Source organism: Rousettus aegyptiacus, unplaced genomic scaffold, assembly GCF_014176215.1.
Source record: "Rousettus aegyptiacus isolate mRouAeg1 unplaced genomic scaffold, mRouAeg1.p scaffold_m13_p_3, whole genome shotgun sequence".
NCBI lineage: Eukaryota > Metazoa > Chordata > Mammalia > Chiroptera > Pteropodidae > Rousettus > Rousettus aegyptiacus.
The window spans coordinates 71,227,469-71,242,407 of record NW_023416306.1 but is presented as its reverse complement, the minus strand read 5'-3'; the positions used below and the strand labels follow the sequence as shown (position 1 = coordinate 71,242,407).

General features: G+C 42.8%; 1 protein-coding gene and 1 long non-coding RNA gene across 5 annotated transcripts in view; one reads left to right on the top strand and one right to left on the bottom strand.

The window, feature by feature from the left end:
• Positions 1 to 7,576, top strand: part of ERCC6L2 (ERCC excision repair 6 like 2) — a 148,745-nt gene extending 141,169 nt beyond the window's left edge. For all 4 annotated transcript variants that reach the window (XM_016159471.2, XM_016159470.2, XM_016159472.2 and 1 more), the window contains one exon: positions 5,799 to 7,576. In XM_016159471.2, coding sequence (XP_016014957.2) covers positions 5,799 to 6,750 — 952 coding nt within the window. In that variant the 3' untranslated portion in view covers positions 6,751 to 7,576. The remainder of the gene's footprint in view (positions 1 to 5,798) is intronic.
• LOC118614981 lies at positions 2 to 13,559 on the bottom strand. Its single transcript, XR_004956223.1, has 3 exons — positions 13,460 to 13,559; positions 11,342 to 11,403; positions 2 to 117 (listed from the first exon to the last, which is right to left on the bottom strand). It is a non-coding gene; the product is annotated as an uncharacterized LOC118614981 (long non-coding RNA).
• Between the last annotated feature and the right edge of the window lie 1,380 nt (positions 13,560 to 14,939).

Below are 14,939 nucleotides of genomic sequence, written 5' to 3'. Positions count from 1 at the left end.
ATGTGAGAAACATGCCCTGTTATTTATTTGGGAGCCAAATTTTAAGCCCAGCTTAAATTTTACATCAGATGAAATGTTACATCAGATGAAATGACAGTGATTAAAATCAGCTTCTCCCTGCAAAAAAGAAAAAAAAATAATAATTCTAAAGAAATACAGATTCTTAGTAAAATACACAAATTATTCGAATTTTGATCATACCTGGCATCTGAATATTTCAGAAAAATCTGAATTCGTATACTTTAAAAAATAAGTTTTAAATGTTGTAGAAGTTTTTAGAAAGCTAATGCCTGAATTGATAAATGAAATCACTTGGTATAGATAAATGAAATAATTAAGTACATTATATTCGTTCACTCATTAAACATTTATCGAACACCTGGTACGCACCCAGACACTGTGCTGAGTGCCAAATATACAGTGTAAAAGAAAAAGACAGTGGAATGGGGGTTGGCATTGAACCATAAAATTTTTAAAAGGAAAAATAACTTATGAAAGACTAATGATAAAATGCTGTGTTATACATAAGAAAAGGATAGGCCTCTTTAATAGAGAATAATGGGATTGGGAAGTGTGCAGCTACCTTTCTATTGCGTAGTTAGGGAAGACCTTTGCTACACAGGCGACATTTAAGTTGAGACCTGAAGGATAACTGGGCAAAGAACCAGAGTAAGAATATTTCTGAAGAGAGAAGTTTGGTGTATTTGAGGAACTGAGAGAAGACTAGTGCACTTAGTACTTGATAAACCTAGCAGAGTGGCATGAGATGAAGGTAGTGCATAGACAGGGCTGGCTTATGCAACGCCTCATAGATTGTGGGAAAGAATTTGGATTTTGTTCCAAATGCAGTAGAAAGCTATTGAAGCATGACATATCTGATGTATATTTCTAAAAGATTGTTCCAGCTTCTGTGTGGAAGAGGGCAGAGTGGACTAGGGGAGACCATGATAAACTAGGTGATGGTGTTTCACAATAGAGTGGTTGCCATGAAGACACAGCCAAAAGGATGTGTTTGGTGTTGGACTGGTTGTTGGGAAAGAGAGAAGCAGGATTACTGCTAGCTTTCTGTCTTGAGCAACAGATTGGATTAACTGAATAGGGAAAACTAGGAGAGAAATGAGCTTGAAGTTTAAAAACGAATCACAAGTTCTCTTTTGCTCAGATTAAATTTGATGTTCTATAGACATGTCATCTAGGCAGTGGATATGCTACTCTGGGATTTGGGGACTGGAGATCTAAATTTGGAAGTCGTCATCATAGAGATTATAAATGGTTTTCAGAGCCACGGGACTGTGTGAACAGCCTATGGATAGAGCACAGAGAGAAGAGAAGAAGCCCCAGGACTGAACCTGGAGGTGACAATGGCACTACTGGAGGAGACACAGTGTGAGGTCCTGAAGTCCAAGAGAAGTGAAAGTTTCAAAAAGGAGGGAGCTCTTAACTTTATCAAATGTTGCTAAGAACCGGAATCAGGTGAAGTAGGAAAGTGCCCTCTGGAGCTGGCAGCAGAGAATTCATTGAGTGCCTAGACACGAGCAATCTGAGTAGGCAGATGCCAGGGCGAGGTGAGCAAACAGTGACTGGGAAGACCTGCCATCGCTATTTAAGTTTGGATATGAAAAGTAGCAGTAGCTGGAGGGCACTGTGAGATCAAGGGCAGTGTTTTTAAGTTGGTGAAATAATAGAACCTGTTTGTGTGTTGGGAATAGACTAATAGGGGGGAAAAGAGATCATACCAGAGAGGTGATAATAGGAAGAGTGGAGTCCTGGAGGCAGGTGAGGGTGGGATCTAGACCTCTTGTGTAGTTCCAGCCTTTGAGAGGCATTTGAAAGGGAAGAGATAAAGATACAGTAATATTTCCTCAATTAATTGAGAATTAAAATTGTCATTTCAGAGAGAGATTTAGAGAGAGAGAAGTTTTAAAATAAATAATTTATAAAGTAGGAAAGCAAGTTTAGTGGGACTAGAATTCTTGGTGATATTAAATCATTGTTTGAGAACAATTCCAGTAAAAACATCTGTGCAGTCATGCAGACTTCATTCAGCAAACTTCAGTTGCTCAGTGGCAAACACAGAATAGGGAGATGGCTAGATTTTGCTAGGGATTAGAATGGAGGGAGAGAGAAGCAAGGAAGCTAAAGGACATTTGCCAAGGAGTGGTTATAAAATTGAACCTAAGCTGGACGAAGGGATAGTGAGAAAGCAGAAGAGTCAGTGATTTGGAGGACCCAATTCCAACATTGTTGCCACAGGGTAATTGAGCTGGAGCATGAGGTGATAATTGAATTCAGCAATTTGGAGGTGGTACAGTTAATGGTAATGACAGTGGCAGAATAAGACCTTGAGAACAGAGACCTGACATGGAATGGAGTCTTTGGAGGTGAGGTAAAGAAATTGGTGGACCAGGAGTTGGGTAGGACATCCACATGGATATTGAGGGTAATTATCAGAATGATGGCAGGGGATGGATAGGAAGCAACAGTAATCCAGGATCTTGAGTTTTCAGTCACTAGCAGAAAGCAACTGAGGGGTCAGTTAACAAAATGGGGGAGAATGATTTAGCTGGACAGCATAAACCCTATAGAGGGAAAGGAGTTTTTAAGAAAATAATGATCTGGAAGCAGCAATATAAAGCATGAACCGAGGTTGGGGTGTGAGGTATGAGACTTGACCTATAAGGGCTACATGTGAGAGGGCAGTATCATGAGGCAACTGAGGGGCCATTCAGCACAGGAGACACAGAGGAATTGGTACCATAGCTTGGTTCAGGGGCATCAAGGGATGGTCTGGAATGATCAGTTTAGATCAAGGATGTACAGAGTGGGAGGAGATGAGAGGTCAGCAGTTATGGTACCAAGGAGTAGGATGAGGTAAACAGGGATGGGAAGCATTGGTCCTCATGGCCTTTGGGGACAGTCGTGGTGGCACTGTGGGTTCCTGATGCTTCCCTTCGGGGTTTGGCAAAGGGTGTCTAATATTAGAATGCCAACATCTGAACTAGGGAGCAGTGTCCAAACTATTGACACCTCTTCCCTGCTAACCATCCTAGTTTATGAGAATCAAGACTGTTCCATGCTGCAGCCCTATGGATCATCTGAATGAAGTGTTCAGTCCTACCTCCTCTTTAGAAAGCTTAGGCAGAGAGAAGATGATCATTTTAGCTGTGTTCCACCCTTTTCCCCCAATTCTTTAAGAAAAGTGGAGAGAAATTTGAATTTTATCCATAACACACAACCACTCTAGAGACAATTGCTGAAAGATACCTATTTTTGGTTTTCTTTTCTTTTTTTTCTAAGTGGCTCTAGTTTACTAAATTTTCCTCACAAAAGAGCTAGCTTATACCCCGTGGACATACCTTGCAGTTCCTTAAACCTTTAGAAAAAGTTCTTTAAAGATCCAGAATTATGAAAGCAAGTTACAAGACAGAATAAAATGAATTACAATCATAATTCATTCTGTAGAGGGCAAACATGCAGCATAATTGACTTGCATACTAAGATAAAATGGGGTCCAAAACAGCTCTCCTCCCAGAGGTGACAGAATCACAGGGTCATGGGCAAGGTCAGTACAGCAAAGGCACAAGTCCTTTGGCAGCTGCTGAGACAGCACGAGGTCTCGGGTAAATAAAAGACATTGGCCAGTAACCTTGCTAATAACTTAATCTTCACAGCACAAATATTAGAAAGACCATGAAAATAGATTTGGAGGTGATAATTAAACAAAATAATACCTCATTGCTTCATGTGAAGTGAAAACTGGAACCTTTTCAGAACATGCTTGTTGCTTTCCAACAAGAACATTGGCAATTTTTTCCAGGACAGAAATTTAGAAGCTCGTATTTGTGTTATTAAATATTTTGTTGGCAATGAGAGTAGTGGTTGATCAGGCAGAGATAGTACCTGGGTTTGGAACAGTTGACAGGCATGGTAAGGACTGGAAGCCATGGTGCTCACCTGAAGCCATGAAAGAAAGTCATGGGCATGCAGTATGGATTACCACTACAATCAAAGGAAACACAAACTTTATAGAACCTGGTCAGGGTGGCAAAAATTATAGTGATTTTAAAGCTCCAACTGACACACATTTTTTTTTAAAGTATATTATTCTACCCTCAGGATTCTCTGTTGTGCGGAAGATAAAATTCAAACTTCTGAAATTGGCACACGGACCCCTCTTGATTTTCGGCCTCTTCCTTGGCAGTTTATCTCCCACCCCTCTGTACACCAGGTCCTCTGAGAACTAGGCCTGTGCATATACTCTCTCTCCCTAGAAGGCTTCCTCACTCATCTTTGCCTGACTGGCTTGAGGCAACAGCAGATAAGCCTTGCCTGCTGCCTTGCCCACTGCCAGTCACTGGCTTAGGCACCTCTAACGTAGATGCCGAAAGGGCCCTGCATTAACCTCCATCATGGGATTTATCATTCCCTTCGGGTTTGATTTTCATGCATCTGTCTCTTCCAACTAGACTATAATAAAGTCCTTGAAGATAAGAAACTAGGGCTGTTCACTGTTCTATGGTTCCTACTACAGTGTCTAGCACATAAGAGGGCTCTATAAATATTTGTTGAATGAATAAAGGTTTTAAGGAAGTATTATATAAAATATAGATATAATCCTAAAACTTTGGGACTTTGAATCACATGCTGCAATACTGGCTATGACTTTTGTTAAAAGGAATGTTTACAAACATTGGGCTCTCCTGACTCATGACCCAGACTCAGCATCAGCAAAGCAGTACCCTCTGTCTTAATCCGCTTGGGGTGCCATAACAAAATACCACAGTTGGAGTTTAAATGACAGAAATTTCTTTCTCATAGTTCTGGAGCTTGAGAAGTTTCAAGATCAAGGTGCCAATTGGTTTGGTTCCTGGTGAGGGTTCTCTTTCTGGCTTACAAACAGCCACCTCCTCACAGTGTCCTCTCACAGCTGAGAGAGCTCTCATTTAAACTTTATTACTTCCTAAAGATTCTATCTCCAAATATAGTCCTACTGGGAATTAGGGCTTCAACATATGACTTTGGGGGGATACAGTTCAATCCACAGCACCCTCAGCTGGGAAAAAGAGCAGTCTAGTGCCTAGGGTTCCTGAACAATTTTTCTGCCTCCATCTTACCAGAGTTCCAGAAAGCCCATTTCCTCACACATGCATGTAAGAGCTTTTATTCATATCTTATACTAAGATTGAAACTTGCTTCTTCAAGTAGCATCTCATTTTTTAGTTTAGCTCTCTATACTGAAGTTGGACCAATTGGGGGAAGAAAGAATCTAGGTTTATCAGTTTAAAACTTTCCTTTAGGCTCATCAAAAAGTTGTTCCGTTTATGTGGAAGAAAGGGAAAAGGGACAGAGAAGTAAAAAATTCCTTTATGTTTTCCTCAGAATTTTCTGTTTTCTATTTATGAAAGACTTTCTTTGACAACTTTATTTCATAGAACTTGAATGCAATGCAGATTTTGAAATACAGATTATATAAATTATGATTCTCATGTCAGTTATAAATTGGTTGACTGGAGGAGCATGCTGAGATCCTATAATTCCCAGGAAATCCCTCATAATATGAATCGGAATAACTTAAAAAGCTGATGATTTCATAAGCTAAAATATTTTTTCCAATAGTTTAAGGAAAGGGACCACATTCTGCTAGTATAAAATTCATTTTTATTAAGGAGTTAAGCTAATATATGCTACATGAATAAGATGACTTTGGTTCATTTCTACATTGCATATCACTGATGATGAGTTCTTTAAAAGTAAGATGTAATAAAAATAACCACGGGTTTTGTTCATTAAATCTTCAGAAAACAATTTGAAGAAATGGCTATTTATTTCAATTTGCCTTCTGTAAAAGAATTTGCTAAACATATAACTAATGCCACATCAGAAGAACGACAGAAAATGCTAAAAGACTTTTATGCTTCTCAATATCCAGAAGTAAAGGAATTTTTTGTGGATTCTGCTACAGAATTCATTAAACCTGCCTACAAGGAAGGAAAGAGAGTCAGGAAAAAGTCTGAAAAGAGAAAGTCTCTTATAAAAGGAAGGCTGCCAGATTCTGAAACTTTGTCATTTAAAGATTCTACCAAAAAAACTTCTCAAATTTGCAGCCCAAAAATAGACAGGAAAAAATCAATTAAGTCTCAAAATCACGAAGAGGTATTTTCTAATGCTGTAGTAACTAAGAAATTACCTATAAGCTCTACCCAAGAGGCTGACAATGGGAAAAACCACCAAGTATCCAAAAGTACTATAGCATCCAGTTCCCTAAACAGTAAGTCTGAAGCATATGAGAAAAAGTTAGAAAATACCATGAAAGACCAGCAGGACCTCACAAGAACGGGCATTTCAAGAAATGGATCCCTTTCCAAAGTGGAAAACAAAAAGATAGAAAATCCAGCATTAGAAAACACTTCTGTGGTAGGCTTACTTGGTGACACCTCTATTCTTGATGACCTCTTTAAAAGTCACGGGAACAGTCCCACACAACTGCCAAAGAAAGTTCTTTCAGGGCCCATGGAAAAAGCAAAACAGAGACCAAAAGATTTCTGGGACGTCTTGAATGAGCAGAATGACGACATTCTTAGTAAACTCACCAACTTGGCAGTGATAGAGACTCTATGTGAAAAAGCGCCCCTTGCTGCATCCTCCAAAAGGAAAGAGGAACTGGAAACTTCTCTTTGGAAATCAAATGAGAACTTTTTGTGGAAAAAATTTAACTCAAGTGATACAGATGAAAACATAACTAATACATAAGACTAATATATAAATGTGCAAATGAATTATTGTACCAATGAACTTCTACCATCAATGTTTACAACACTATATTCCACACTAATTATGGTAACTTGAACACACTTATCAACACATATTTTTATTAAACTCTTGCTCTAGGGTTATTATTTTAAGTTTAAAATGTTATCATGTATTTATTTTCCTTGATATCTTAATTGATCTTCTTAAAAAGTGATTTTATTATAGTATAAACCTTTGTTATGGAATGGAAAAGATTCTGTATCAGGAGACTGTGACATCTGTCTTACTGAGTAATTATGTGACCTTAGATGATAAGTCACTTACCCTGGAGTACAGCTGTTTCCTAATACGGAAGATGAAGGGTTTGAACTTGATCAACATGAGTGTCCTATTTTAAAAAGCTTTGGTTCACTCTCCCGGATTCCATTAAATCATAGGCCAAATTATGTTCGCCCTCCAAATCAGGTGTACATTGATGTGTTTCTTACAAACATTTAGAAAATTATTATTAACTTTTCCTTTTTTCTCAATATTGTGTACTACTATTATTAAATTATTTTAAATGACAGTAATTACTAGAACTGAATATATAGTATTAAAATAGTAAGTTTATAACTGCTTAACATCAAAGGGTAAATGTCGTAATGACTATCACATGAGGTATGATGTTGAAGTAATATAATTACTACTTTTGCCACAGAATGCCAGTGTCTCAACTTTTTATACAACTGTTATGTTTTGATCAATACAGGTAAAGCTTTTATGGTACTTTTGTATTTCTTAAGTATAAAGAAATGATTAAACATTTTACTTTATTTGATACTTATATTTTGTTGAATTTATATGGTTTATAACCAATGGAATATGTTCATTGTCAAATTCATTTATTTGGAAATATTCACTCAGCCTCTGTGTATACTATGCTAGGAGCTTGAGATGTCCAGGCGTGGCACTGCTCCAGGTAAAAGAAAGGAAACACCCATCTGTAAAGAGTCATATCTGTAGCCCCTGGCATCATGCCCGGCACATGGTAGCAGGCACCTGCAGCTTCTCCTGACCCACATTCAGATGTTGCTGTAGAAACTTTTGCTCAGTTGCACTCACAGGGCTATAATAGGAGGAAGTGTCCAGTAGATAGCTGTGAACCAGGAAATGGTGGTGCTCTGAGATCTTTGTTATTGTGTTGAGGAGAGAGGGACTTCATAGGACTCAGGATGAGGAGCCATTGCTCAGAAATGAAGAAAAAAAAAAAAAAAGAAGAAATCTTTTCTCAAGGGGCTGAATGGCCAAGTATGTTTTTCTCTAGGGCAATACCGAGGGCTATGAAATATACTTTACATCATGACCCATGTATCTATATTAATACATATATGTAAATGAAATGTTTATGAAATAATATGTACTTTTAAGGCATGCAACACACTTTGATATTTTATCTTCTATTACACTTTTGACTCTTGTGCATGTATATTTTTTTAATGCTCTCAACTCACTAAATTGATTTCATGACTCACTAATGATTGGGAACCACAGTTTCAAAATCACTGTCTTAAGTTAGAGGTTTTTTTTTTTTTTTTTTTTTTTTTTTTTGCTACATAAAGCCAAGTGGTGTCCAGACTTATCAGATGCTACATTTCACCACTGAAGTGCTTGCTACAAAATGAATGTGTTGTGCAGTATGTGGTAACCTTGACATGTAAATGTTGTTTGCCCGCTGAGCAACCAGCTGTTCAGGGAACTTAGATAAGCATAAGCACATAGATACCTCTTCATCTCTGTTTATATGCCAGACAACAGAGTTCACACATTTTAATAAAAGCGTGTCTTTCATAAAAATAAAATACCTTTTGAATTTTTTATATAGACATGACCTTAGAATCATAAAATATTCATACAAATATTAGCTCTATACTCTTCATCTATAATGAAGTACTATTAAAGAGATTTTTATCAGTAATAGTCAAAATGGGAGCAAAAAATACAGGCCTGGAGTTTAAAAATTACTTTCCAGCAGTCGTCAGTGAAACATTTGTCATTATCATGCAGGAACAGTGTGCCAAGCAGAGTACAGGGTCCAGTATGAAAGGGAGCCAGTCAGAATGTTCCAGAAGGGAAACTGTAAGGGTTGACTCTCTCTGCAGTGAAATACTGGGAAGATTTGGTTCAGCCATTGATGAATCTGGGGACAGACACTCTGAAGAGTGGACAGTAAGAAACCTTCCTCCCCACTCCAATAGTGTTGTGCCACCAAGTTCTGCCAACAAAATAGGTGGTCTCCTGCAAATCCCAGGGCTTCTTTCAGCCCACTTCCCCTTTGCATTTAAAATGGACTGGATCAGTGGTCCTCAGTTCCTCAGGGTTCCCTAAAGCCCCAAAACCATTTCTTTGAGTACATCAACAACATCTGCAAGTGGTGTGGATGGCCTTAAGGGTTCAAGGCAAAGGAGTCTTAGCACGCAAGATTAGTTGGTGATAAACTTTATCAGTCCACAGAAAATGAGAAAGCTAAGGGCAATGTAGGTTGTTTTCAAAGTTCAATGTTTGCAGTTTTTAAATTCTGAAGTTATCCTTCCTTTCTGATATTAAAATAGCCCTCTTTTAATAAAATGATAATAGATTGTCATTTTTAGTCTTTTTCACTGTCCTTACTTGATTTAAAAGTTGATAACCATATGTCAATTCCCAAAAGTTTTAATTGACTTTTACTCGTCTATTTAATTTTAATGAATGGGATTGCTACCTGCCTCAAAGATCATTTTACCATATCAGAGGGAATAGAGCTCCATGGTCACTTGTCATAAAGCCCGTCAACAATGGATCTAGGACCCACCGAGGAAGTCAGATCCTGTAAAATGCATCGCTTTCCAAAACTCCAGAGTGCACAGTGCTCTTTAGGCTCCTCACCTAATTCTCATCTAACCATCATTGATGTGGTCATGTTTCCCAGTTCCATCCCCATCTGCTTTTCTAAAGTATCCTTCACCCAGTGCTTCCGAGGGGCCTTTTAAAGAGAAGGCCTGTAAGTTCAAGAACACATCTTCGCACTGGTGACACTGCATTTGCTCTGAGTAACAGCCCCGAGCACTTCCCCTTTGCACTCCTCCTCCCCCCACCCCACTGCCGGTTCCATATGGTGTTTGTGGCAGGTGGGCAGAACAGCACACTTCTGATAAAGGGAAACCATGGGTGCAGAGTTTTCAGTATGAAAACAGCCCTTTGGGTATTTACTCTCTGCTTCTAAAGGAAAAGATTCTTCCTTTTGGGAGTCAGAGGCTGTGTGGTTACCACCCCTGAAATGGCAAGTCAGAACCTCCTGTAGAACCTTACAACACACAGGTGCCCAGGTCCTTCCCCAGGAGATTCTAGTTCAGGAAGCCTAAGGTTCAGCACTAGTACCCACTTTTATTTTTTAAGCTTCACAATAATTCTGATGTGCTAATGTTTTGTCTGAGACTTTACTGCTGATCAAGACTCACCTGCCTGATCTTCCCTCTGCTTCATTGAGCCTCTCCTAGCAACCCCCACCCCACCCACACACACACACAGAGTAAAAATAGCACCTGTGCAACTAAACTCAGCATTGTTTCTCCGATTATACTTTATTTGCTTTGCTACAAGTTAACAAATTGCGATGGTTATATTTACTCTCTATATGTCCAAATTTAAGACCAGTCTTAATTATATGAATATGCTGCTTTTCTGTCACTGATATGTATAATGCCTGGCTGACATTTTGGTTTCATACTGCTTTTGTAGTTAAAATCAAGAATGCCTCTTTCTACAGATGTCTTTTTGGCTATACCTAAATGGGTCCCTCTGTCTCATTGAAAGAAATAACTGAAAATCATTCTGTATTGTTTGAGCTTATATAAACAAAGGAAAGTGTGCATCTCTAAATTTCTTACACATTTCTAAGGAAACTCCAGTGAATTGTCTTGTCAAACTAAAATATGAATTAGTTACCCCCCCCCAAATATCTTTTAACATTGGATTTTCTTTATTTTTCTGAAGTGAGACATGCTTCTGGACTGAAAGACTTCAAAAGACGGCTCAATATAGCTAATTCATATATATTTTTTTCTTTTCTAAAACTATTATGAAAACATTGATAAGAACAAAATAAATCTCAATTTTCAAAACATAAATGCCAACATGTGCTGTGCTTCTTAAGAATCTCTGATCTCACCTGACCACCGGCCCTAACCACCTGCCAGCAAACCTCACTGTTTCCAACAGTCAACTCTTGCTCCCAAGCCAGTACTCACTGCCCCATTGCCAATGCCCTAAACCGCCTTCCTCAAAAAGCTTCAAGTCCCTTCTAGGTCAGTCCCTGACCCTGCCTCCCTGCCCCTTCCCCTAAGCATCTTATTCACCAGTTTCATGGAGCCCTGCATGCCTTGCCCAGCAACCTAATAGCTCTTCCCTCCCCACTTCTACTCCCCAAATACTGCATCACACTCGGGCCTCTTAACTCCCCCAATTCCCCTATTTTAAGTAGACACCTCACCTTCCTGCTCCACTTAGGTCAGGAAATGCCACCAGCAAAGTTCAGCAGGCTGAGCACAGTGGGAAGAAGTTCTGAGTGTCATACCTGGGACATTCCAGAAGCCACATCACCTGGCAAGTCACCCCCAGGAGCATCAATTCACTGACCTGCCAGGAAAAAGCAAAACCAAACAGTCCATGGAGCCCTTGCAGAGGTGCAATTTGCCTCCTGAACCAGCCCAGAGCTCTGGCAGTCCTTAGGACATAGAAGTGTGCTGTGGAATGTTGGGGTGAACAAGTGGGTCTCAGGAAGCTCAGTGTCTCCCAGGAGGGCATGTAAGGGTACAAGACACCCCACCAGGAATCCAGGCGCAAATAGGTGCTGGAAGGAAGGTAGGCTTCTGAAGGCCGAAATTGGGAAAAGAAACATGCTTTGACCAGAAAAGGCCACCCTCAAATTCTGGAGCTGGGTTGGTGGCCAGCTGTGAAAGAATGGGAAGGCCAGAACAATATGTCTTCCAGTCTCCCTTGGCCCTTAAAACCCCAGATGAGCAGGAATGTGGGCCTAGTGGAGAAGTCCGTGTTTTAGATTAGCGGAATATAGGAGCTTCTGACAACCTCTAAGGTAGGGGCGCAGGTTAGGGTGAAAGCATAGAAGGGCAGGAAAGAACCAGACCAAGAGTCCTGAGTGTCTAGGAACCGCCACCGCCATGCAGAAATTTCCCTCCTGATTCTGGCCCGGGACACAGCCTGAGTCTGGGCAAGGTGGTGGTTGTGAGGCGAGGCCCCCTTTGGCCTTTCCTCCCTGGCCCGTTACTCTATGGGATGGTGTCGGTCCCCGGGAATCGGGCTGCTGCTTGGCCCTGTGCGCCTATCTCCAGAACAGCAACGAAGAGTGAGTTCGCCTCCACCCGCGTCCCGCCCAACCCTCCCGCAGGGCCCCAGTTTCCAGAAGGCCACCTGCCACCGCAGAGGGTTGTGACTGGAAACCCCCGCTGTGATGCCACCAAACCCGGGCAGCAGTTCACCTCCACTCCCAGCAGGAAAGACTATCTGCTCCTCTATTCAGGGTCTTTTTCTTGGGATAAAAGAGCAAACTAATGACATTCACAGCCCAACTCCACCCCCAACCCCACCACTACCACCACCACGTCTGGCTGTATTTGCTGGAAAATCTGAAAGTAAACTCCAGGGGCTTGCTCTTCGAGGGAGAACATTATCTGCCACATTAGCCTCAAATTTAGGAAAGTTCCCATCCCCCTTCGTGCGCAGAAAGCGATAGGCGGCCGGCCGCTGCTCTTCAGCAGCCCCCTGGGGCTTGTCTACCGCGGAAAGGGACGCATTGAAGGCAGAGTGGCAGCCTTTTGTGGGGTTCTGTCTCCCCTCGAGCTCCGGGCGCTTGGAGCACCAGATAATCTCCAAACCCCGCGGTCTGGGAAACGAGGCCGGAGTTTGCAGGGGGTAGGCGGGGACGGGTAAGGGATCCTGGGCTTGCGAGCAGGCGTGGGTGGGCGGGGCGCGGGATCCCGGCCTCGCGGTGCGCGCGAATTCCTCCCGCGTAAACACAGCCCAGTGAGCAGCGCCCAGCTGGCTGTGGGCCCGGCGCGCACACAGCGCTCGGGCGCCGTGGGGGTCACGATTCTGGCTGTGAAAGGCGAGCCCCTCCGCCGGCCGCAGCCAGTGATGGGGCGATCGAGCCAAGAGGGTCTCCTCCCCCGCCGCGTGCGCGGGTCCCTTCCCGGCCGCTGGGTGCGAACAGCGGCGGTTCCTGCGGTCTGGCCCGCGGCCCGCTGAGAAACCAGCCTCAACTTGATCCCGAGCGCGTCTAACTGAGGTCATGGGAAGCCGTAGGGCGGAGACGCGCGGAGATGGGCAGAATGGGAGGTCTGGCTGAGGACGGTACCAGAGGAAGGAAGCTCAGCGAGATCGACCTCCTGGCCCGACCCAAGCGCGGAGTCAGCCAGTGGCCCTGGGCACACCCGACAGCGGCGCAGTTGCCGGTCCAAATTGGAGATCGGGTTTAGCGCCTCGTCATACAGCACCTAGACAGGGGCCAGCTGCGCCGGGAAGCTGGCCCCCCACGTGCATGAAATACTCCACCTCCAGCTTGAACCCCAGACCTACACTCACCGCCGCCTCTGGGTCTGCTGCTTCTGCCCCGAGCCCCAATCTCACGTCTCCCGCCCACACCGCCTAAAATGTTCCCTGAAGCTGCCTTTTTTACCTTCCAACTTCCTCCACAAGTGCCCGTTCCCATCCTGTTATCAAGTCTTAGAGAGAACGTCTCCAAAATATTTCCTGAATCCTAGGGCCTAGTTCTTGCCCCTGTACCTCCCACCTGGACGCCTGCGGACTTCTCTGTGGATTCCTAAGCTGTTGCCTCCTCCTCCCTAATCCATTTTTCACACTGCTCCCCCAAAGCGCGCGCGAAGCGCGTGTTAAAACACAGAGGGACCTTGGCAATTGTAAACCTCATATTTCCTCTGTTGAGCAGGCCAGGGGAGGGAGGGGGACTTGGGCTCTGAAGGCTTGGGCTCACGTTTATTGAGGACTTACTATGTGTCATATTTTAAACGTCAAGTGGATTTTCCCATTTAACTGCCCACCAACCCTTCTGGATATTATTATCATCTCTGTTTTATAGAGGAAGGAACTGAGGCACAGAGCGTCACACAGCTTGTGAGCAGCAGAGGCAATCCAGAGCCAGGTAGTCCACCTCTGAGTCTGTTTCTCCACCATTTCAGTGCACTTCTGCAGAAAGCTCTGATGGCCCTAACAGGCATAGAATGACCCACAGCGCCAGCTGTGTCCTGAGGGCCAGGTGGCAGCCACCATCTGTTAACTGAGTGGATAAGGCAGGTGGATGTCAGGTCAAGTTTGATCCCGAGTGCCTCAGAGGCCCCATTGCTCTTCCATTTGCTTTTAACGGATTAGTCATCTGAGTTTCTGGGCATGGGCAACTGAGAACAGTCTCCACATTTGGCTCCTCCGCCTGGTGCTCACCTGACAGCCTCCTCTACCCTCCTCTTGCTTGGCTGCATCCAGCAGACACCACAGGTGTCCTAACCCCACAGCAGACTTGTGACATTCTCCTTCCTCTCCCACAAACACAGGCTCCTTAGAGTCCTCCACACCCCCAGTGCCCTCCCATTCCCAGCCTTGCCAAGCATCAGCCTCTTGCCACTTCCTTTGCATGCAAATGAGGCACTGTCTGGGCTGCCTTTGTCCTGGAGAGGTGGGATTTCTATTATTAAGTAGTGGCTGGGAAATTAGGAGTCTGGCAGTGGTCCCCTTTTTAGTACCCACAAATCACACCACAAGAGGCCCTGGTCCCCATTTACTGTCTAGGCATTAAGGTGATTTCTCTCCACCCACCCTTCCATGATCTGGATAAAACGGGCCGAGACTCAAGAACTGCAAGGCACAGGGACCATCTGACCAGTGTTGGCTCTAGTGAATCCCTGCTTGTCTGAATGAAAAATGCCTTTTATGTAATATGTATGCTCTTTTTTCTTCCTGGAATACATATCCTATTAGTAGTGCTATGGCTTTTTAATATAATTTTTAATTATTTTTCTGTATAGATGCATAATATGTATGAAATTCAAAGGGTACAAAAAAGCATAGTTTTACTCACCCAGGGGGCAAGCTCTGCTATCACTCCCTGCCAGCATCTGCTCTGTTTCTTTTAATTGTGTTTTTAA